The sequence below is a fragment of the Phascolarctos cinereus genome, unplaced genomic scaffold, assembly GCF_003287225.1.
Source record: "Phascolarctos cinereus isolate Bilbo 61053 unplaced genomic scaffold, phaCin_HiC Scaffold_3;HRSCAF=262, whole genome shotgun sequence".
NCBI classification, from domain to species: Eukaryota; Metazoa; Chordata; class Mammalia; order Diprotodontia; family Phascolarctidae; genus Phascolarctos; species Phascolarctos cinereus.
Window position 1 is genome coordinate 96274439 of NW_027555736.1, and position 24104 is coordinate 96298542.

General features: G+C 34.3%; 1 protein-coding gene across 1 annotated transcript in view; it reads right to left on the reverse strand.

The window, feature by feature from the left end:
* TDRD1 (tudor domain containing 1) overlaps positions 1-24104 on the reverse strand; it is a 71925-nt gene that overhangs the window by 38316 nt on the left and 9505 nt on the right. The window contains 13 exon segments of the mRNA XM_020988102.2: positions 4158-4220; positions 4223-4264; positions 4562-4732; positions 5945-6031; positions 7092-7263; positions 8677-8820; positions 9283-9465; positions 9743-9847; positions 11513-11576; positions 14209-14314; positions 17193-17340; positions 17954-18012; positions 21460-21789. Coding sequence (XP_020843761.2) covers positions 4158-4220; positions 4223-4264; positions 4562-4732; positions 5945-6031; positions 7092-7263; positions 8677-8820; positions 9283-9465; positions 9743-9847; positions 11513-11576; positions 14209-14314; positions 17193-17340; positions 17954-18012; positions 21460-21757 — 1642 coding nt within the window. The 5' untranslated portion in view covers positions 21758-21789.

The window sequence follows — 24104 nt, forward strand, 5'->3', positions numbered from 1 at the left end:
TGGCTTACTTTAGAAAGGTTAAAAATAAAAATAAACATCCAAGACATATCTATGATGTAATAAAATTTATAGAGTAATTGTGTGTATAAGTGTGTGTTTTTCCAGTCCAGACTGTGAGTCCACTGTTAGAAGAAACTGTTGTGAGGAAACTCACAAGTAGTACAGGTAGCATCTTGGAGAGTTGCCCAGATTAACCAAAGTTGAGTGACTTCCCTAGAGTTATAGCCAATGAGAGCAAGACTTGGGATACAAGTTTTCCTAACTCTGAGGCCAGTTTTCTATTCAGTGAACTTCACTGCTTCTACCGTACGATAGTACAGTATTGAAAAGCCTATGGTTAATAACTCATTTTTTTCCACATCGCAGAAAAGTTCATAATTCTATAAACATTAAAATTTTACTTCATACTAAAGATTGATTACTTTTTTGAAAACAAACTTTTTCATTTTTCTCAATTATATGTGAAACAATTTTTAACATTTTTTTAAAATTTTGAGTTCCAAATTCTCTCCCTCTCTCCCTTCATGACCCTCCCTGAGAAGGCAAGCAATTTGATATAGACTATACATGTACAGTCATGTAAAACATTTCCATGTTAGCCATGTTGCAATAGAAGACTCATCAAAAAAAAAACTCCCAAAGAATTAGTTAAAAAAAAAAAGTATGTTTTGATCTCTGCATTCAGACTCCATCAATTCTCTCTCTGGAGGTGGATAGCATCTTTCATCATAAGATCTTCAGAATTGTCTTGGACCATTTATTGCTGATAATAGTTAAGTCATTCATACTGATCATCATACAATACTACTGTTACTGTGTACAATGTTCTCCTGGTTCTGCTCACTTCATTCTGCATTAATTCATATAAGTTTTCTCAGCATTGTGATCATTTTTTATCCCCTCAATTTCCAATTCTTTGCCACCACAAAAAGAGCCGCTGTAAATATTTCATACACTCTAGGTCCTTTTCCTTTTATCTATCTGGGATACAGACCTAGTAGTGGTATTGCTGGGTCAAAGGGTATGTACAGTTTTATAGCCCTTTGGCCACAGTTCCAAATTTTTCAAAATGGCTGGCCCAGTTCACAGCTCAACCAACAATGCATTAGTATACCTATTTTTCCACAACCCCCCCTAGCATTTGCCATTTTACTTTTCTGTTTTATTAGCCAATCTAACAGGTATGAAGTGGTACCTCAGAGCTGTTTCAATTTGCATTTCTCTAATAGCAAGGTAGAGCATTTTTTCAAATTACTACATATAGCTTTGTTTCTTCATCAGAAAACTGCCTGTTCATAACCTTTGACCATTTATCAATTGGGGAATGACTCATATTCTTATAAATTAGACTCAGTTCTCCATATACTTCAGATATAAGGCCTTAATCAGAGAAACTTGCTATAAAACCCCCTTCCCCCTCCAGTTTTCTCCTTTCCTTCTAACATTGGCAGCATTGGTTTTGTTTGTGCAAAACATTTTTAATTCAATATAACAAAAAATTATCCATTTTACATCTCATAATGCTATGTTGTTTGGTCGTAAGTTCTTCCCCTTATCCACAGATTTGACAGGTATACTATTCCATGCTCCCCTAATTTGCCCATGGTATCACCCTTTATGTCTAATTTAGACTTTATCTTAGTATACGGTGTGAAATATTGTTCTATACCTAGTTTCTGCCAAACTTTTCCAGTTTTCCAATCAGTTTTTGTCAAATAGTGAGTTCCTGTCCTAAAAGCTTAGCTCTTTGGGTTTATCAAACACTAGATTACTATGACTATTTACTACTGTGTATCGTGTACCTAATATATGCCACTAGTCAATGTTCTATTTCTTAGCCAGTACCAGACTGTGTTGATGATTACCACTGTAGAAAACATTTTAAGATCTGATATTACCAGTTTACCTTCTTCCTTCACATTTTTTTTCATTAATTCTTTTGATATTCTTGATCTTTGGTTCTTCCAGATGAAATCTGATTATTTTTTATAGATTCATAAAATAATTTTTGGTAGTTTGATTGGTATGACACTGAATAAATAAATTAATTTAGGTAGAATTATAATTTTTATTATATTGGCTTGGCCTATACATGAGCAATTAATATTTTTCCAATATTTTTAATATGACTATATTTGTGTAAAGTGTTCTGTAATTATGTTTGTTAGTTCCTGGGTTTGCCTTGGCAGACAGACTCCAAGTATTTTATATTGTCTACATTTTTAACAGAATTTCTCTATCTCTTGCTGCTGGACTTTGTAGGTAATATACAGAAATGCTGATGGTTTATGTGGCTTTGTTTTATATCCTGCAACTTTGCTAGAAGTTGTTAATTATTCCAACTAGTTTTTCAGTTGATTCTCTAGGATTCTCCCAGTATAATATCTTATCATCTGCAGAGTGACTGTTTTGTTTCCTCACAGACTATTCTAATTCCTTCAATTTCTTTTTCTTCTCTTACTGCTATAGCTACTGGTACGATATTGAATAATAGTGGAAATGATGGACATCCTTGATTCACCCCCTCATCCTAATGGGAAGGCTTCTGGCTTATCCCTATTACAGATAAGGCTTGCTGATGATTTTAGATTAATAATCATTTTAAGGAAAATTCCATTTATTCCTACGTTCTCTAGTATTTTTAATAGGAATGGGTGTTGTATTTTGTCAAAAGCTTCTATATCTATTGAGATAATCATATAATTTTTGTTGATTTTGTTGTTGATATGGTCAATTATGCTGATCGTTTTCCTAATACTGAACCACCTCTACATACTTACAATAAATTCCACCTAGTTATAGCATATAATCCTTGTGATACCCTGCTGTAATTCTCCTTGCCAGTATTTATTTAAAAATTTTTGTATCGATATTCATTAGGGAAACAGATCTATAGTTTTCTTTCCCTGTTTTCACTCTTCCTGGTTTAGGTATCAGCACCATATTTGTGTTGTAAAAGGAATTTGGTAAGACTCCTTATTTACCAACTTTTCAAACAGTTTATATAATCTTCGAATTAATTGTTCTTTAAATGTTTGGTAGAATTCACTTCTGAATCCATCTGATCCTGGTGATTTTTTTCTTAGGGGGAATTATTGATGGCTTATTTTTTTTTCTAAGATAACTTTATTCAAGTATTTTATTTTGTTTTCTGTTAACTGGGCAAGTTACATATTTGTAAATATTCATCCATTTCACTTAGATTGTTTGATTTACTGGTATGTATCTTGGCAAAATAGTTCCTAATAATTACTTTAATTTCATCTTTATTTGGTGGTGAATTCATCCTTTTCATCTTTGATACTTGATAACCACAAGCACTCTTTGAAACCCTAAATCTGACCACAGGACCCCAACTCTCTTGTGAGCAACCACAAGCACTATTCTCCACTATGAAACTGTGACTAGGGCCCCTGCTCCCCTATGGCCATAAGTGCTAGTGGGCTTATATTCCTTTTTGCCCTAAGACTGAAACTCAGAACTGTGTATTGTCAATGAAACAGGGTCATACATCCAGTGTTAGCAAAGGATCTCTGTAATCTCCTTCTGATTAGTTGTCTGATTCACTTATGGTCTGTAGGCTGAGAGCTCCTGCTACTGCCACTGCTGAACTGCCTGCCTCCAAAGCCTGCTGCTGGCTTGCCAGGGCACAACCTGCACTGAACTACGCTCTAGGCTCTTCCATCACCCCGGGCAGAACTTTCCTACCAATCTCCTACATTGTGTTGGGCTGGAAAACTCTTTCAGCCCAACCTTTTGTTAGTTCTGCCAGTCCAGAGTTAGATTTGAGGTGTTTAATTTTAAAGTTGTTTGGAGGATAAGTTGAGAGTGCTCAGGTAGGTTCCTACCTTTACTCAGCCATCTTGGCTCAGCCTCAATTGTTTTTTTTTTTAAACAGAATTGATTAATTTTGATAATTTAGCTTTTGCTGTTGCTAATACTTGGTGTAAACTATGAAAAATTTATTTTTATTGCTCTTAATTTGTAATTAGTCTTTAATTTGTAATTAGTCCTAATTACAACAGATCACTTAAAGAGAAGAAAATAGATAACTTTATTGAAAATCTGCAATAGCAGTGGGCCAAGGCAGATTGATGCAAATGTAATGATCAAATGTGATCAAACGTAACAAAATTGGCACTATAATTATCTCTTACCTGAGAACTGTGCACAACAGATATCTCCAATGGCTGGATAAAAGTCAGATTGGGTAGACATTTATTACAGTACTCACTGAGAGATAACTGAAGTTCAGCAAGCTGGCCTGTAGACAGAAAGTATGTTTTTATTTTTATTTTTTTGTAAGGCAATCAGGGTTAAGTGACTTGCCCAGGGTCACACAGCTAATAAGTATAAAGTGTCTGAGACTGGATTTGAACTCAGGTCCTCCTGACTTCAAGGCCAATGCTCTAAACACTGGACCACCTAGATGCCCCTCAGAAAGTACGTTTTTAAAAATACAAATATCCATTTATAAATTTGTAAGAATATATATGAAGAAATATACAAGGGGAAGGGTGCTGACATTCTTCAACTAGTGGGTAAAATGAAAATTACTTACGGCCACTTTGTAGCTGTTGACAAAAGAAGTCTTCTGGAGTTTGAATATGCGCAACGACACCACAAAATTCATCTCCAACATTTAGGGATATAACTTTTGGAATCAGATTGCTTTTACGTTCAGCCAGTGTTTTATCTTTGCTTATTTTTTCTCCAGGATCTTCAAAATCACCTTTCCAGAAAATTCAAATAACAAACATTTAGGATTAATTAAAATTAATAATAACAAAAACCTGTAAATGTATTTTAGTCACTTATAAAAGGAGACAATATTCTTAAGAAAGATAATTTTTATGATGATTCATTTATTCCATTATCTGAGTGGCTTCCGTTTGCAAACAACTTTTAGGGACTATTCCGTTAATTTAATATGTGTGTTTTAACCATAGCTACAAAAATTAAATGAAAGTCCTAAACCTGATACTCCATAATATTTATCCGTTATATAGAATCAGCATATTATAAGGGAAACCAGAGAAATACAGATTAAACCAGAGAAGTACAGATTAAAAATTACAACACAAAACTGGCAAACCAGTAACAAAATTTCTTTCAAAGGTTAGTGCAGGAGAACAATCAGGAGACTGAATTAAAATCTCCACATTCCATTTTCAGCTCTGCTTGGTTTAAACTCCAAAGAACATGATTCCTCTGTGCCAGGTACCTCCTTGGTACCTCCTAGAACTAATGCCCTCCCTTTCCAGCTTCCTTTTGTGTGTTGTCTTTCCCCATTTAGATAGGAAGCTCCCTGAAGACAGGGACTTTCTTATTTGTATTCCCACTGCCCAGTACAGCACTGGCATACAGAGATACTTAATAACAGTTTATTGAATTGAAACTCCATGTTTTGATATTTATGACCAAGAAAAGGTAACAACCTCTCTGAATCCTATATCCCTTATTTTTTTAAGTAGAACTATTTTCAATGCCTCTTACATAGGGCTGTTATGAGCAAAGCATTCTGTAAAACTTAAAAGCACTACAGAAATGTCCATTCTTATTTTAAATAGTGTGCGTCTACTGAAGGAGTCTGGCCTTGGAATATAGGGGGACTAGTTGCTGAAGTCCTGCCTCTGTTCACTTAGCCTCCTCAGCACCCTAGCCAACTGTCAGAAATTTCTGAACCTCATGCCAACAAAAGAAGTCTAGCCTCTCCCCCAAATTATTAAGTATGACCTCATTTAAAGCAAAATGAGAAAAAGATTTCTTCACAATTAAATCTAAGAGGGTGACCTACTATACATGGAACAAGAAACTATATAAACAGTGGTGGAAAAGCACTAAAAAAGAGATTTTATTCCACAATCTCAAACTTTAATAATTTTCTCCATCTGAAGTCAACATTATTGATACATAAACATATTTTAATAACATGAATACTCACTTTTATCTGAACTTTGCATCTTGGAATTTTGTCCTTTCGATCTCAAACCATACCCCATTTCCAAAAGTACATGGTCTAAGTGTTTTCCTATAAGATATAAGCAAGTGATTATTTCTTTTAAAAATGTAAAATGTCCTTTTACCAAATAGTATGGCATAGAGTGTGTATCTTCAAATATTATTTATCAGTAAACTGGGTGCAAAGAACAGCCACAGACTTGAGGCATTTAATAAATGAAGTTCTTTTGAGCTTAAGGACATTATGTTTTGGGATAGCTAGTTATGTTTTAAATAGCTATTTAAAAAATGGGAAATATTGCATAATATAAAAAACATGAACCTTAGACTAGTAATTACTTAACATGCCTAGAAGCTGTGCTCAGTGAGAATTACTGAAAATACAGTAAAATTAAGATTATCAAAAGTGTTCTCAAATGATATTCAAATATTAATGTTATTATAAAGTATACATCCATATCAGTCAAATAGAAGTAAGTCACTTGACTAGCTAATGTTTAAAAAACTTCTATAAAACTGTATTTTCTAAAAGGCCTGACAAGAATTACAAAAATTTCTTTTTTTTGTTTGTTTGGGTTTTTTTGGAGGCTACTGGGGTAATGTGACGTGCACAGAGCTAGTAAGTGACTAAGGCCACATTTGAACTCAGGTCCTCCTGACTCTAAATCCCATGCTCTATTCAGTTACAGCAATTTTAACATATATCATATGAATTCAAAATCAGCAATAATACAATTTCAGAAACGGAAAGGGAGATCAGTGTTAAGTATATCATATTAACTGAATTTACTAAATCCCACCATTTAAAATTCATTAAGCTTGAATCAAGGAACACTAGTTTTAAATTCATCCAGAAGTCTAGAATACAAAGTTCTTTAAAAAAAATTAAAAATCCCAATTACTTTTAGGTACTTAACCTGGTTGGTACACTAATGAAATACAAATTTGTGTAGACCGCTGAAAGAGTTTATTGACCAGATTTAAACATCAATTACTTAGGGAAGGAAAGAAACTTTCAAAATTTCATGTTTCCTTACCTTCTTCTCAGAATACTTGAAAAATAAATGAGAAAACGGAAATGCTTTAAATTCTACAAAAGGATGGAGAGAGAAATTATTTTCTGATCTTACCAGAGCCTGGAAGCAAAACGTCAACAGCAAAAGAAATCATTTCCTCTTGTAATATATCAAGAATTTTAAAAGAACAATACTGTTCTACTATTAAGGGTTTAATATCATTGGTACAGTCATTATTCCAACTTCCTTCTGCTGGGATTACACCAGCAACAAAGCACTTTATGGCCTGAAAGAGAGTAAAGGTATTCTAGATAGAAAGGATGGGCAATAACAACTGATTTTCCTCTTTAAGAACCTATAATGACATTTAAGTTTGATTTTGCATTCAAGCATTATCCTGAAACCTCAAACTCTTAAGTAAAACTTTAAAATGCCATAAAAAAACAACTTTTTATTTCCAATCATTGTACAAATATGTACCACATGCATGTTTATTTGGAGTTATTTTGGTTTAGAGAAATCATAGGAGCAAATCTTTTTAAAACTTTTATTTTATGTCATATGAAACAATTTTTAACTGCAGACTCTCTGGGATAAAATATAAAACTCTTTTATTTATTTTTAAATATTATTTTTTTTCCAATTATAACATTGTGAAGATAATTTTTAACACTCACTTAAAAATTTTTTGAGTTCCTAAATTTCTCCCTCCTGCTGTTATCTCCCCCTCCCTAAAACAGTAAGCAATTTGAGACAGGTTATTTATGTGCAATCACTTCCATATTAGTTAGGTAAAACTTCTCTTTTATGGTTTTAAAAAAGCCATTCACAACCTCTCCAGCTTCATTATATAATATTCCATTTTCGGCACACTACAGTCTGACCACTTGCAGAAAGGATAATTTCAGAATTTGTATGATAAAATTATATTTAACTAATTTTAAAAAACAAAATTATGTGCTGAGAAGTGAAAATAATCCCTCATCTATAACAAGAACTTTAATAAATCCGCTTATTTTTTAGAAGGAAAAATATAATTATTTACTAACCACCTACTATGTTTCAAGGGATAGAAATACAATGAATCAATCCCTACTCCTAAAGAGAGAAAAAGGAGGGGGAGGGGGAGGAGAAGGGGGCAGGAAAGGAGAAGGAGAGAAGGGAAAAAAAGGAAGAATAGGAACAAAACTGAGGTTTTCAAAGAGTTTGCATAACGTTTTATTACTCAAGGGCTAGCCTCAGATTCAGTCAAAGGACAGAACAAACAAAAATAGTATTGCATATGTGAATTCACAATGCATATAATCAACCTGCATATAAAAGCACTAAAACTAGTCATCCCGAAACAATACATCTCATACCAACAATTACTAAATTAATTCGGGCATAATCAATCAACATTTATAATTTGTCTTTCAAATATGAACAGGACCTATACATTACGCCATCAAGGAAGCATGCCCCTAAGATAAACAAAGGAGAGATTGGGTAAACTGTGTCAAGTTACATGCATTTTCAAAATTTAAAAATCCCCACAGATTTGATAAGATTTAATGATTAATATTCTGGAGGGGAAAATATCACTAACTAAAGCCTGTTCACAGTGCCCCACTGAAAACTGCAGGGAAACCTTGGGTTCCCTAGAATTCAATCTTATACTACTACAAACTTAAAGGAAAACAAAAACGAAGAAACTCACACAGGGAGGAAACAGTTCAATATTTTTGTCCAGTTGCTGAATTCGGCTTATTGGAATAACTTCTCCATTTCCATAATCAATATATAACACTTGTGCCTTCTTCTGATGTACATCAACATCTTGTACTATTACTCTGTTCCAGGTCTACAGGAAAATAAAACATAGTGCTTTGTTACAGAATTTCAGAAACTAAGACAAGATTCAATTAATCTATATTTTACACAAATGGAAAGAAATCCCATTATTCTAAGTAGGCATTAAAGAAAAACTTGTTTTTTTCTTTTTAAGGAATCCTAAGAAGCCGCTCTAAAAATTTATTACAATTATTGTACATTTTAATATTTACAATGAAACATTTTATCTGTAATGCTGTCATATTTTACATTTCAACTGAATATGTACAAGTTATTGAAAATGTCACTAACCTACAACTAGCAAATGGTATGAATACAAAAGAGGAAATATTATGAGATTAGACTTAAAATTAACTCTTAATAGATTTTCTAAACACTGGTATTCCTATGGATTATTTAAATGATAAAGTGATAAAAAAATAAATGTGTACAGTAGTTATACTTATTATTACTGTTTCATTTTAGAGATTACCTGATCCACAGAGTACTTGGCAACACAGATTTCCCCTTTAATAGGCATGTATTCTTCCGGAGAAATCATATTCACATATGATTCTTTCAACCTTGTAGAAAGTTTTCTGATACATTCTGAAACTTCTGAAGAACAGATCTGTACATAAAATTCACCTGGGTGCTTGAATTCAGTAACTGTACCCTTTTTGACAGTAAGAATGAAAGTATGCAATTACTAATATTTAACTGCAACATAAACTTCTTAGAAACATTTTATAAACAAAACGTTCAAAGACTATTCAGAATAGATTGCAAATGAAATCTATGTTAATTATTTTATCACTGATATTTGCAAAAAAGTATCATAAATTCAACAAAAGCTAACAGTGCAGAAAATAAAGGTGGCTGGGGATATGTAAAAATGGAACTATTTACAAGCTTTTGAAAATGTTTGAACACATTACATAAATAATTAATACCTTTACTTCCATAGTTTTTCTTAGCTGCAGATTTTGTAAATCGGAAAACATTATTTTCTTAGTACATCCGACTATTTCTGTGGTGGTTCCAAGTTGATAATCATCCTGTTTAGAAATAGAAAGTTACTGACTTAAAAGGTTTAACTCTTATGCTATAATGCATAGAGCAAAAATTCCCAGAATCCTTAAAACGAGTTTTACTACTCAGACTTGAGAAATATTAAAATTCTAAAGACCAAAACATACAGTCTTTACTTTTATTCTATTCCCCAATATTCAGCAAATACTTTAAGGGAAATATGTGATGTTGCCCAGCCACAAAATATTCTACATGCCTAGCAAATAATTTATTCTGTGCTTCTTTTTTAACACATGGAAATGTGTATTAATAGTACCTTAACATGAACTTTTCAGAGGTACGAATGCTTCATGATTATATAGGAAGTAGGCTGTACAAAAGTCTACAATTAAGAAAGGAGGAATCACAGTGAAACATAGTATACAGGTTAAATAATTTGTTGAGACTAAATCTGCAGCAATTTGTAATGATATAGCCTAAATATTAACAAAGAAATGGCATGAATGGAGCTTCTGTCTTCCCATATTTTGTTAAAAGGTCAGGAACTCACAGTTGCAGGGCATGCATAAAGAATTACTTAGGAAAAAAGGGATGATTAACACCTATCAAACTGGCCAACATGACAAAACAGGAAAATGATAAATGTTGGAGAAGATGTGGGAAAACCGAACACTAATGCATTGTTGGTGGAGTTGTGAAATGGTCCAACCATTTTGGAGAGCAATCTGGAACTATGCCCAAAGGGCTATAAAAATGTGTATACCCTTTGACCCAGCAACAGCACTTCTAGGGCTATATCCCAGAGAGATCATACAAATGGGAAAAGGACCTACATGTACAAAAATATTTATAGCACCTCTTTTTGTGGTGGCAAAAAATTGGAAATTGAGGGGAATGCCCATCAACTGGGGAATGGCTGAAAAAGTTGTGGTATGTAAATGTAATGGAATACTATTGCGCTATAAGAAATGACGAACAGGCTGACTTCAGAAAAACCTGGAAAGAGTTGTATGGTCTGATGCTGAGTGATGTGAGCAGAACCAGGAGAACGTTGTGAACAGCGATAGCCACGTTGTGTGATGACTAATATTGACAGACTTAGCCCTTCTCAGCAATACAAGGATTCAAGACATCTCCAAAGGCTTCATGATGGAAAATGCTATCCACATCCAGAGAAAGAACTATGGAGGTTGAATGCAGATCAAAGCACACTATTTGCTATTTTTTTTCTTCTGTTGTGTTTTGTTTCCTCTTTCTAGTGGTTCCTCCTATTAGTTCTAATTCTTACTTACAGCATCACTAATATGAAAATATGTTTAACATGAATGTATATGTAGAGCCTATATCAGATTGTGTGCCATTTTGGGGAGGGAGGGGGAGAAAAATTTAAAACTCAAAAGCTTATGGAAGTGATTGTTGATAATTAAAAATAAATTAATTAAAATTTTAAAAAAGAAGGGAAGATTAGCACAAGAGAGCTTTAAATACATTTTACAAATGATTTCTGGCAACATTTGGTTCTGTTCTTAATACTGCATATAATGGTATACCACTGCTCCTACAAAACAAGTGCTACTAAAAAAGTCAAAAAAATTAAAAGTACATTGATTATAATAAAATTGCTTACTCTCAAATCAGTAAAAAATTCTGTCCAAATTCTAAATCTAAAGGTAAAGAGAAATATGTTATACCTCTTTATTTACTTCCATTTTCTTTGTTTCACAAGATAATTTAGTATCTTCAGATTTAGGGAAACTGGAACACAGCAAAGGGTTAAAATATTAATACTGTTAGAATTAAAGAAACAAAACACAATTATCCTTAAAAACAAAAATAGCTTAAATCTCTCTACAGAAAAATGCAACAATAAAGTAAAACATTAACTCTGTGTTACAAACACAGTGAAGGATGGCTAGATGTCCAAATTTTTCCCTGATAGCTGAGCGATAATAAGGGTATTACTGGTTCTTCCTCAATACATAAACTACTTAAAGAGGTACTGAAAATTACGCTGTATTAAAACTGATCAGGTATTTTTAAATTAATTGATTTACCTATTATTTATTACACATGTCATGTCTGTAGACCACCATACTAGGTGCTAGGAAAAATAAAATCTAAATAAGATATTCTCTTCCTTCATAGGGTTTCTAATCCAGAAGGGGCCTTGCATGTTTGCTGAAATGAATGACAGACAAATAATACCTAATACAATAGCCATAATGCAGACAATAATAAGTACACAAGAGAAATTCACGGTGAGGATAAAAGTGAAAAAATTCAAAGGCTTCCTGGAAAAAGTAGCATTAAATCTTGGTTTTGAAGGATAGGTAAAATCACAAAAGATAGAGATGAGTGATAAAGGAATTTCCAAGTACAGAATGCCTTGAACATAGGTACAAAGTAGGATGGAAAGTCCTGATCATGTGCAAGGAAGAGCAAATAGTTCAGTTAGTAAGAGAACTGCACAAGTACAAGGGAGATGCTATAAGGTAAAGAGAGGGGTAAAGAAGGCCTGAAATGTTTATTTGGTAGGTTGTAGAGAGTCACTGAAGAGATCTGAGCAAAAGAGTGGCATGAACAGAACATTGTAGAGTCAAGACTAATCTGACAGTAACGTGAAGAACAAATCAGAGAAGGGAAAGATTGCAGGTGGGGGGTGTGTGTGTGTGTGTATGTGTGTGTGTGTGTGTGTGTGTGTGTGTGTGTGTTCGTGTGTGTGTGCACACACGCACATGTATGTTTGGACCAGGCTGCTACAAATGAAAACAGCAAAAAACAAAAACCCCAAAACCTGACAGATCTGAAATACGTTAGGGCTAGAAACTACAGGACTTCATAACTGATTAGATATGAGAACTGAGGGAAAGGGAAGTCAAAGCAAACATCAGTTTTGTGCTTCAGTGAGTGACTAGGGAAGCTAGGTGGCATACACCTCTAGGATAGAGCACAAGCCTGGACTTAGGAAGACTCATTTTCCCGAGTTCAAATCAGACACATCTGCAGCTGAGCTTCCTTTCAGCCTTGGCCCAGCTGCTTCATTAGTACTGGAACTACATGTAGCTGTCCTCCACTCTTCCCCAGTAGTGTATCAGACACCTTCTGACCAGACATGATCATCCAATGTCATTTCTTTTATCATTTTAGTACTGTCCATGGGGTTTTCTTGGCAAAGGCACTGGAGTGGTTTTCCATTTCCTTCTCTAGAGGATCACCTTTTGTCAGAACACTATGACCTGTCCATCTTGGGTAACCCTGCAAGGTATAGCTCATTGAACTATGCAAGTCTTTTTGCCGAAACAAGGCAGTGATTCGGCGGGAACCTCCCATGAACAGGATGGTTAAAGAGCTGAGACCCAGTAATACTTACTGCCTTCTATAACTACAGGGAATTAGCACATGAGGCAGATCAGAAGCAGAGTTTGACTGCAAGGTACCTGGCTTAACAGCTTTTAGGAATATCAACTGGTGAGGTGGAAGAGGTACTCACTTCTCTTGCCTCCTACAATGTTTCTTTGCCTTAGCTGAATGACTCTCCAGCCTTCTAAAATGAGGCCTTAGGACTCAAAACTCCTGCCCCTAATCCTTTCATCACCTGAGTAAAATGAGATGTGTTCAAAAGAAAGTTTTCTACTTCAAGAAATACTTGAGAGAACTGAGAGAGGGGGTGAAGCCATCAGAATGCTATACCAAGTAGCTCTTTAAAATTCTTTTCTGAATCCTTTTCTTTGTATGATGAACATGTGCATGAGTACAGTGTGGAATGGTAGGAAATACAGCAAGTTGGTCAGAATGAAGAGACTTTCTCAGATACAGGGTAGGGGCAGAGATCTATGGAGATTCCCATAATTCTGATATTCTATTTATTTCCCTAGCTCAATTTTGAACCATGGTTAGCATCACAGTCCTATGAGAAAGACCAATGGGAAAGGAGAGCAGGCTGTGAACTTGTAGGCAAGCACCCTCTAATGAGCAGAAGAGATACTGTAACCTTTGGAAAAGCCAGTGCAAACACACATAAGTACCACAGGCTCTGATGTAGCCAAGGCGTTTGTGGCCTGAGGGCAATGCCACCTGCTGACTGCAATGTACTCTACATTCTAGTTAACTGAAGAATGCAGAAAACATGGTAGTCAGCTAGATATGAATAGGTTAAGTTTTAGCAGCACCACCAAGTGGACACTTATCATTTACATCACCTGTCACAACATATAAGATAAAAGAAAAAAAAAGCAACTAATCCTAAGAAAAAGCTAAATATTACCTGAAACTTCAAATATCAATGTCTTCAACAGTAAAACTCTAATAAAACTGGTGTTTCTAAATAGCTTGAATAGCTATACACTGATCTTTCAGAGTTTTAACTCTAAAAATCTCATATACTCACTTTTGTTTAATAGGTTTGCACACAATGCTATGTGCAGACCAGTCTCTTCTTTGGCATGCTACACAGCAATAGTATGTTTGCTTGCACTGTGAACACCTCAGAGATCCTAAACAATATAAAAAGTTACTATTATGTTGTTCCAATAAAATCCAAAATTTTAATAAATTAGAATTTACAATTTTTTCAGTAATGTGTTGATAGACAATCTCTCCTCAACTATTTAAGATGAAGGTAGCTAGGTGGCGCAGTGCATAGAACACCGCCTTTGAGTCAGGAGGACCCGAGTTCAAATCTGACCTCAGACCAAACACTTGACACTGTGTGACTCTGGGCAAGTCACTTAACCCCAACTGCCTAGAAAAAGAAAAAGAAAAAAGTATATTTGGGCAGCTAGGTGGTGTAGTGCATAGAGCACCAGCCCTGGATTCAAGGAGGCCCTGAAGTCAAATACGGCCTCAGACACATAACACTTACTAGCTGTGTGACCCTGTGCAAGTCACTTAACCCCACTGCCTAGCAAAAAAAAAAGATTAAGACGAAGGTCTAAAGAGAAACAATGCTATTTTATGATACCACCTATGCCTACATTTGTGTTAGGATTAAACATTAATATAACTATTAACAGTTTAATTCCTTACTGTACTAATTTCAAAGTTTATTCTGCAAAAGTTTTGACTGATCCTTACTGGGAAATTCAAAAATGCATTAAGAACATCAGAATTATTACACTAGGTCAAACCCATATGGTCAATCTAACCTCATACTCTGTTTCAGTAGCAAAGAGACATATTGTGGAATGCCATCACTTTTCTTGCCACCAACCTCAAAATTTCAGTGATACAATAATAATAATAATGATGATGATGATAGTGATAATCCTAGTTTCCTTTACTAATTTAAAGAGTAACAAAAGTCCAGAGCAGATTAACTTTCTCTGAAGCTATGTTTTCAGTCTGTACTTCAACCTGGGATAATAAATGCCACAAATTTATTATTTTATATATGAAAGTATGCCCTTATTCTGTCTTCAGAGTTCCCTCTAAGACTTTAAACAAAGTCTTAAGCATACTTTTTAATATACTAAAAGGTCCTAATACACTAGAACAATGCACAAATTTGTGAATCATCATAGCAGTAATGACTACACTGCTGTAGCTACCTCACATGGTTGTTATGAAGAACAAACGAGATAATATATGTAAAGTGCTTTGCAGACTTTAAAGTGTAATCTTAAATGTTAATTTCTGCTGCTGCTGCTGTTGTTAACGGAAAGAATCTTGAGACTTGGAGGAAGGTAGGAGAGACCTAGGTTTGAATTCTGCCTCAGCTATGTAACCATGGTCAAGTCATTTAATTCTTTAAGTTTGTTTTGTCATTAGTAAAATTGAGATAATACATCACTATAATAGGAGCAAATTCTCTTTTACAAAGGCTGGTTTCCCTTTAAGGGGACAACCATTTCTGTGAAAAACTTCCTGGTCTGAAAATTCTTTCCACCAACGTGGACTGGCAACTAACTTACTTCTAACTCAAGTGTCTCAGACAGCTGCCCAAATCCTGAGAGGTTAGGTGATTTGCCCAAAGTCACTTAACTCTTCCATGTCAAATGTCAGGGCTCAAACCCAGGTCATTGCTTCTAATTCCAAGGCCAATCCTCTATCTACTCTGCCATACCGACTCTCTTGAAGTTCAATATTCAGCATTTTAAGATCACACAGAATCAAATTGGAAGAGACCTCAAAGATCATCTACTCCAGGTACATAAAAGCCAAGAGACCTGCTTAGACACAAAGGCCACAGGTCACCAAAGGCACTTGGTATGTGTGCCCCAGGGAATATTATTGGGGGAGGGTCAAATGTGGAATACTCAACTATAAAGGCCATTATGTCTATTCCCCAAACTGAAGGATGAAAATAAATTTAATTTCTAAGAACAGCCCAAACTTTAAAGAAACCCCAAATTTTCCTCCTCACAAATAGACAACAAATTTTTGGGCTTTATCTTGCTGGTTAATAAAAGCATCTTTCCAACTGCACCTTGTTCCATTTGCCCTGCACTTTGCCATGAAGAGCCTCCTATGAAATTTAAGAACTGCTAACAAGACCTGCATCTTTCAAAAATTTTGATTCTTTTGTCTTCCTTGCCTGTACCAGAGCCCCAGGAGCCACACAGTATAGGATGAGTTACAGAAAACAAAGTGGCCTAAGATATCAAAAGGGAAAATGTGTCCAGTTGATATGGCTGGCCAGCTGGGAGGGTAGGAAGAGAGCAGATAGACCTCCTGACCCCAAAAGGCTTTGGGCTCCTCCATGCAAACACACCACTGGAGCAAGTGAAGCAACTCCAAGGCAGTAGGCATACTCCTTCTTTCCACAACAGACCCTCTCAGAAACAAATAAGAAGTTAGGTGGAAGCAGAGGAATAAAATTAGGAGTAGTAGTGGCAGCTGCAGCAACCAGAAATAACAAAGAAATTGGGAGTCACCTCTGCATCCCCAAGTGCTCCAAGACACCCTATATGTACAACCTATGTAATTAACATAACCTGGATTTAAAGCCAGGTCCTCTAACTCCAATTCTAACTGTCTACAATACTATGCTGCCTATTATAGAAGTTAAATTCCATTCTTTCTATCAATCCTATTTCTAGCCTAAAATGCATCACAAGACCCATTTTTATCGAAAAAAAAAAAGCCAAAAACCTTTTGCTATTTTCTTTTTTAAGAGATTTGAGGGGCAGCAAGGTGACGCTGTGGATAGAGCACCGGCTCTGAAGTCAGGAGGACCTGAGTTCAAATCTGTCCTCAGACCGGACACTTGACACTTAACTAGCTGTGTGACCCTGGGCAAGCCACTTAACCCCAATTGCCTAAAAAAAAAAATTTAAAAAAAAGATTCGAGTTGCACTGTTTATGTAGTTTCAGAAATACTTAAATACACACACTCAACATATCAAGAATCCTCAAAGGAAATGACACACTTACCATACAGCCCACAGAGATGGCAAGTAGTTGACCGAGGTGATGGTATTAATGAGTTAAAAAGTTTAGAATCATAGTTTAGAGACAAAGGATTGTCACTCAAATTCTGTAGCATTTTTGGTTTTGCAGGAGACAAATGAGTACTAAGCTTCTATAAAAAAAAAAAGACAGCAGTATTAAAATCTGGATACTTTTCAGAAGTTATTAACAAAAAGGTTAAGGGGATAGGGATTAGACCCGCAGTAGAGGGACTTTCCAGATAAGGAAACTCTCTTTGCCTTCTCTGCAATTTATACATACTAATCTCTCTCTCTCTCTCTCTCTTTTTAATCAAAGATCTCTTTGACAACCTGGTGAAGCCTTCTTGGAATGTTTTTAAGTACATAAAATAAAATACAAAGGAACTGAAAGAAAACCAATTATATTGAAATAAAAATATAACACCCCCCCCCACCAAGTGTATGCTCCCTGAAATCTATCTATGAGTTCACGGCCTCCAGGCTAAGAACTTATTTTAGCTGCTCAGGGAACTGAGAGGTCAATTGCTTAGGGTCACAGAGCCTATGTCAGAGGTGGAACTTGAATCCAGGTCTTGTCTTCAAGGTCAGCTCTCAATTCACTATGCCATAATACTTTTCACCAGATAAAAGACTAGTAAACTGAATCTAAACATGATTACTTCTAATTTAAGGAATTCCTACCTCCAATGCAGTATTAGATTTTTAACCAAAGTGAAACAATAAAAAAAAAACTTGGTAACTCACAGTGTTCAATTCTTTCATTGGCAAATTATTTCCAACATTTAATGTTGCTACTGAGTTTCCTGGGGAAGAAAAAATGATACTTTATATTCTTCTCTAATAAAACAAAAATAATGCTAAAATTCACTTTAGTGAAAACACACTATTTTAAGAATGTTTTTTTAAATCTAAGAAATAAATACCTATTATAAATACATTTAGATAAAAAGCTCTACTAGGGGAGTAACTATATTTATCTAATCTTTGTATCTCAGCCAGCAGTGTTTTGTACATAATAGGTATTTAAATGTGGGTAGAAAGTGGCAAGTATAAAATAAGCAATGATCCCAATTTCCTATAGGATGAATATGGTCTAACAGTACTGCTATTCACAAAACACATCTCTGAATAAAAAAAATTATTATTTCACTAACAAAAAAGGCTTTTCTAGAGAAATACAAAGGAAGTTATTTTATAGGTTGATAGCTCAGTTATTTCAATGTATGTGTGACCTCATAAAAGTAGCTACTCCCTTTACTAGTACACGTCACAACCTTTGTGATTCCCATACAGGCCTTTCTGTAAATTCACTACAGAGGATCTACCCCAAGTATGGAAACCACCTTCTGGATCTTTATAGTCTTATGGACACTGGTACAGCATTCAGACTGACAAACTTCATTCCTGCTTTTATGAATATCCTGCTTCTCCTTTTCTGGTGATATTTGTCCTTGATGACCCTTTTGTACTACTTCTGGCAAAGGAATTATGGTTAATATGCAACAGCACTTTTCTACCTGTTATATATCTTTCCATTACTCTTTAGAGCACGCATAATTTTAATTCTTCTGAGATAACAGTGTTTGACAATCTGCAGCCAAAATGTATCCATAGGGCACAAAACAATAGGCTTTTGCAGTAGTTGGCAGCTGGGTTCAAAGAAAGTGCTTTGTAACTTCTCAAATGCAATCCACCCCTAGTTCCTACACAATCCATCCACAGTTACTTTAACCATTTCCTGTGAGGGTGTCACTCAATCTCTTTTTCAAGGTGTGGCTCTCACTGTGGTCTTCGATGGCTCAAGGTAATGCATAAAATGTCAAGAGCAAATAAGATTATCTGAAAAAACTGCTTGTCAATGGACAAACCCTCTTCCATTTGAACTTTGTATAGAGTACATCCCAAGAATGTGGATATCGGAAGAACACATAACTCCCTGTTTTATTTCTCATTTAATATTGAAATCAGTAACAATGATAATAACATTAGCTAACACATAGCTCTTCACCACCATTATTTCATTTAATCCTCACAGCAAGCAAGTGAATTAAAATCATTATTATTTGCATTTTATAGATAAGGAAAGTGAGGCTGAGAGAAGTTTAGTGATTTACCTTGGGTCACACAGTTAATAAGTGTTTTAGGCAACATAGGTAGATGCCACCCAAAGTATTCTATACTCTATATTGTAAGTACTTAGGTGGCGTAGTGAAGAGTGCACTGCATTTGTAATCAGGAAGACTTGAGCTCAAAATCTACTTCTAATACTTATCTGTATAACTCTTAAGTTGTGAGGATCTGTGTAAAATGCTTTGCAAAACTTAAAGTACTACATAAATGCCAGCTATTATTATTATCCATCATTCCATCCATTTAATAGACTCCATAATTGATTCTTATAATACCTTAATATATGCACTGGAGAGCCTTTAAGGCTTTTTGCTATACTGGATCAAATTTTTTTTATCAAATGTTCTTTAATAAACAAATAACAGACGTACCAGGACCTTTTGTTTTCTATGCTCTTCGGTTAACTGTTTGACTAAGGTGGTCTAATGTAGAACACTTCTGGATTGACTATTTCCCTTCTTAGTTTCATCAAAGCTATTTTCAAGGTGTTTATATACCATCCTCAAAAGATTTTGTAGAAATGATCCAGTAGGTCAGTAGTTGCTGATCTGATGATCTATTCTATTCTTCAGGAATCTATGGTCCTTTCCATTTTTAAGGAATCTTTATTTCCTTGAGATATTTAGATAACTAGATCCTTAAGCCTTTAAAAACTGTGTTATCTTCAATGTAGATTTCTTCTGCATATATTGGGACAGGATCCAGCAAATCTTCACAACTCTATCTTCTTAGCTGCCACTGCATCACCTAATATAAAATCACTGAGATGGTGGAATCAAATGTGGTCTTACTATCGATATTGATGACCACAAACTGCCAAAATAATAGCAACAGATTCATTCCAACTCATGTCTTTTTGATTATCTTTCCAGTTTCATTCAAAAATTATCTTGGGATAATCTGCCTTAATTAGGTCTTGCACTAAGCAGTCTTCAATTAAAAAGGGCAAGTAGGTAGCTGCCTATAATCACATATAATACGTTCTCATCGATATTTACTTTCAGAATGGTATTGGTTTTAGCTAGTGCTTTAACCAAACAATCATCTCACTACAGAAAACATGATGAAATAATCAAGTAGTCTTTTCTTTATCTGTTAGGATATAATCAGTTCCATCTTTTGAGATATTTAGCATCCATATCTAGGGTTGGTCACTAATTCATTTAAATGGGCTATACTGCAACACTTCAAAAGATTTATGATTTTATCAGTAAGTACTCTCTAACCAATGGAGGTCACCAGTCCTCTACCCCTTAGTGGACAGACTACTTCATTGGCTTCTATGCACCATACCCTTTCTTTCCATTCCCCTCATAAAAAAAGGTCAGCTCATAGTCAACTTTCTCTTGACGTTCCTCAACTTAACTGTGCTGGTTCTATGTGACCATCCAGAGCTCATACTCTGGTAACACAGTCTTAAAAAACCCAAGATCATCATGCCAAGATGAAACATGAGTGTAGGACTTCAGTGGAAAGTTTGCATATTTGATTCATTTCATCATTCCACAAACCTTTATTAAGCCCCTAGAATGTACAATGCACAATTTAAGTGCTACAGCAGATTCAAAGATAAATAAAACAGTCTTTATCCTCAAGGAACATATGATCTCATAGAAGAGACACTAATAAATGTAATGCAAATTAAAATGACACACGTATGAGAGAAGTAAACTGCCAGAAGATAAAATGAAGGTGAAAACTTCTAGCTGCAGGACTAGACAGAGATCCTGAAAGGTTTCAGGGAAGGGACACAGAGCAAGAACACAAAAAATCAAACGATAAAACAGTAGTAACATACATATTTAAGCCACTACAGTCTCAAAAGCAAAGCTACTCCATAATCACCCTCTTCTGGCATGTCTTTATATAAAAACTTGATTTTTGCCTACCATTACTATTTTAGCCATGAAGGCAATTCAGAGAAGTAAGTAATAGAAAGCAGATTTTTGCATCCAAACTTACCTTTAATTTATACTTTGATTTTTGTACATAGTTAAAATTTCAAACTAAAGAAACCTTTCTAAGGTTCTGTCTCCTATGAGCATATGTTTATACACATTTGACAAGAGCTTCAAAAACATCTAAAGTAAAAATAATCAAAGATTGCTATTTTAAATCACCTGTTGATGTTTTCTTGTCGATTTTTGATCCAACTGCTTCTTTGTTAATACAGTTAGAGTTAGAAGGCGCTGAACTGTTTTCACAACTAGCAAAATATCGTTTAGTTTGTTCACAAAACAAAAAATTTTTTTTGGCAATTCCCACTGTTTTACTTCCATGCTCTGGGCTTTTCAACTTAAAGTTGGGATATGATCGAGGGCTTCTTAAAGGTTCATGTGGAGGCTTGATTTCATTCCTCTCTATATTTAATTGCTCTGTCACTTTGCAAGCAGATATTTCTGAATTATTTCTTGACATGTTATCAAACTGAAGTTTAAAATCATAGATACCTAGGGGAAGAAAAACATTTAAGAGATAGTTCCTTAAATTGACTATATTACAGATTAAGGACTAAATTAAATGTTTCTCTACATTGTAGATATATATCTTCAAAGAGCATAAAAGGCAATATGTTTTATTCTCCTTTGTTTATAGCACAATTTCTTGTTCATAAATAACATGGATATTACATCAAACATTTAATGCAAAAGATATATAGCTAGATTAAAATAAAGAGGTCGTTTGGTCAATTACCTCATTTTTAAATTTTAACTTTTTAAAAATCATATCAGTAAAATATCTGATGAAGTAGAATTCAAAACAAATAGACTAACAATGGCATTACATAATGGTAAAAGGAAATAGTAACATTGTAATAGTTCTGAATTTATACATATCAATTCAACAGTTTATTCTGTAAAAGGCTGTGACAGAAGAAGAAATAGATAACAGTATATGAATAGTATGGGACTTCACTATAAAACTGTGACAAATAAAATGATCAACAATAAAACAGATTTGAACTGCTAATTTAATAAGCTGGAATGCATATATATGTATACATATACACATAGGTGGGAAAAATGGGAGATGCATACTTTTCAAGTACACATGAAAACTTGCAAAAATAAATCACATACTAATTCAGAGAAACCATGCATAAATTAAAAAACCCAGAAATTAGAATTTAAAATATAAGCAAAAGGTATACAACTACATGACAACTAAAAAACGGCCAGAATAACCATTAAAGAAAAAAATCAGAAAAACAATTAAGATTTAAAAGACAATGACAACACCACATATCAAAACCTATGTGGCAGCTAAAGCTTTCCAGGAGGAAATGTATATTGCTAAATGTCTATATTAACAAGAAAAAATGGGTAAAATATATCAAGCTTACAACATAAAGCTCTAAATAAGGAACAAAGTAATAATCCAAGTAAAAATCAAGAGATGATAAAAATAAGTGCAGAAATAAACAGAAACTGCTTTTTGGACAAAATCCAAGAAATTGATATACATTATCAAATTTAATCCAAAAAAGGGAGAAAATACAAATCAACAAAATTATAAAAGAAACAGGGATAACAAACATAAAAGAAAACAAGAATATTATTATATACTATTACACATAAATATATTCTGGTAAATGTGACAGCTTAAAGAAAAATTATTAACTACAATGATCATCCTACTGAATAAAAGAAAAAAATCATTAAGTGCTTATTATGTACCAGACATTGTGCTGAAGTCCCCTAGCTAGCACAACAGTAAATGAATAATATAAGTAGAAAAATTAATAATTATAGAAGGACTAAGACAAGCAACCAAAGAATTATCCTACTCCTCCCAAAATCAAAAAAAATAAAACAAGGTCAGGCAGAAGTATAGCAGAATGGTTTCAAACTTTCCAAGAATGAATAATTCCTGTTACACATATTATTCAGTTCATGAATATAGAGAAAGAAGAAATATACCTTTTATGAGGAAAATATGGTGTTAATTTTAAAAATCAGGTAAAGACAACATAATGACAAAGAAAATTACATTCCTATCTTATGAGTTTACATGTAAAAATATTAGACTTAGACCTAAGCAGGCTTTCCCTTGAGCATAAAAGATTAGTTGAATATGAGGAAAAACTATCTTCCAAATTAAAAAAAAAATGGGGGGCAGCTAGGTGGTGCTGCAGTGGATAGGGCTCTAGCCTTGGAGTCAGGAGGACCTGAGTTCAAATTCAAATTCAGATACTTGACACTTACTAGCTGTGTGATGCTAGGCCAGTCCCTTAATCTCGACTGCCTCATCAAAAAAAAAAAAAGGCAAATTAAAAAAACTGAAGAGACTTTATAAGACTGGACAAAGTCTTGATGAAATTTATGTAGGAAAATAAGAAAGAATATCAAGAAATGCACTGAAGAGAAAAAAGCTGAAATTGATTCTTGCATACCTAAATTCTAAAACATAATGTGAAGCAGCTATAAAAACTATCTGAAGTGAAAAACAGAAAAACGCCATCAATGGTCTAGATACACTAGCCATCCAGCTAAGTAAATGCCAAATGTTAGTGTTATAACAATTATTCAGAGAAAATAGTCAATCTCACTTATAATCAAAGAGATGCAATCAACCACAAGGTACTACCACCTCATAACCTATTAAATGCATCAAAATAATAACTCAATGCCAATGAGATTATCCAGCAAAGGTATCCTCTTCCAACACTGGTAGAATTACAACCTTGTAGAATCTTTTTGGAAAGCAATCACACAAAAGATTTAAAAACTAATAACTCTTTGAATAATTTCATAGTTGGGATTTT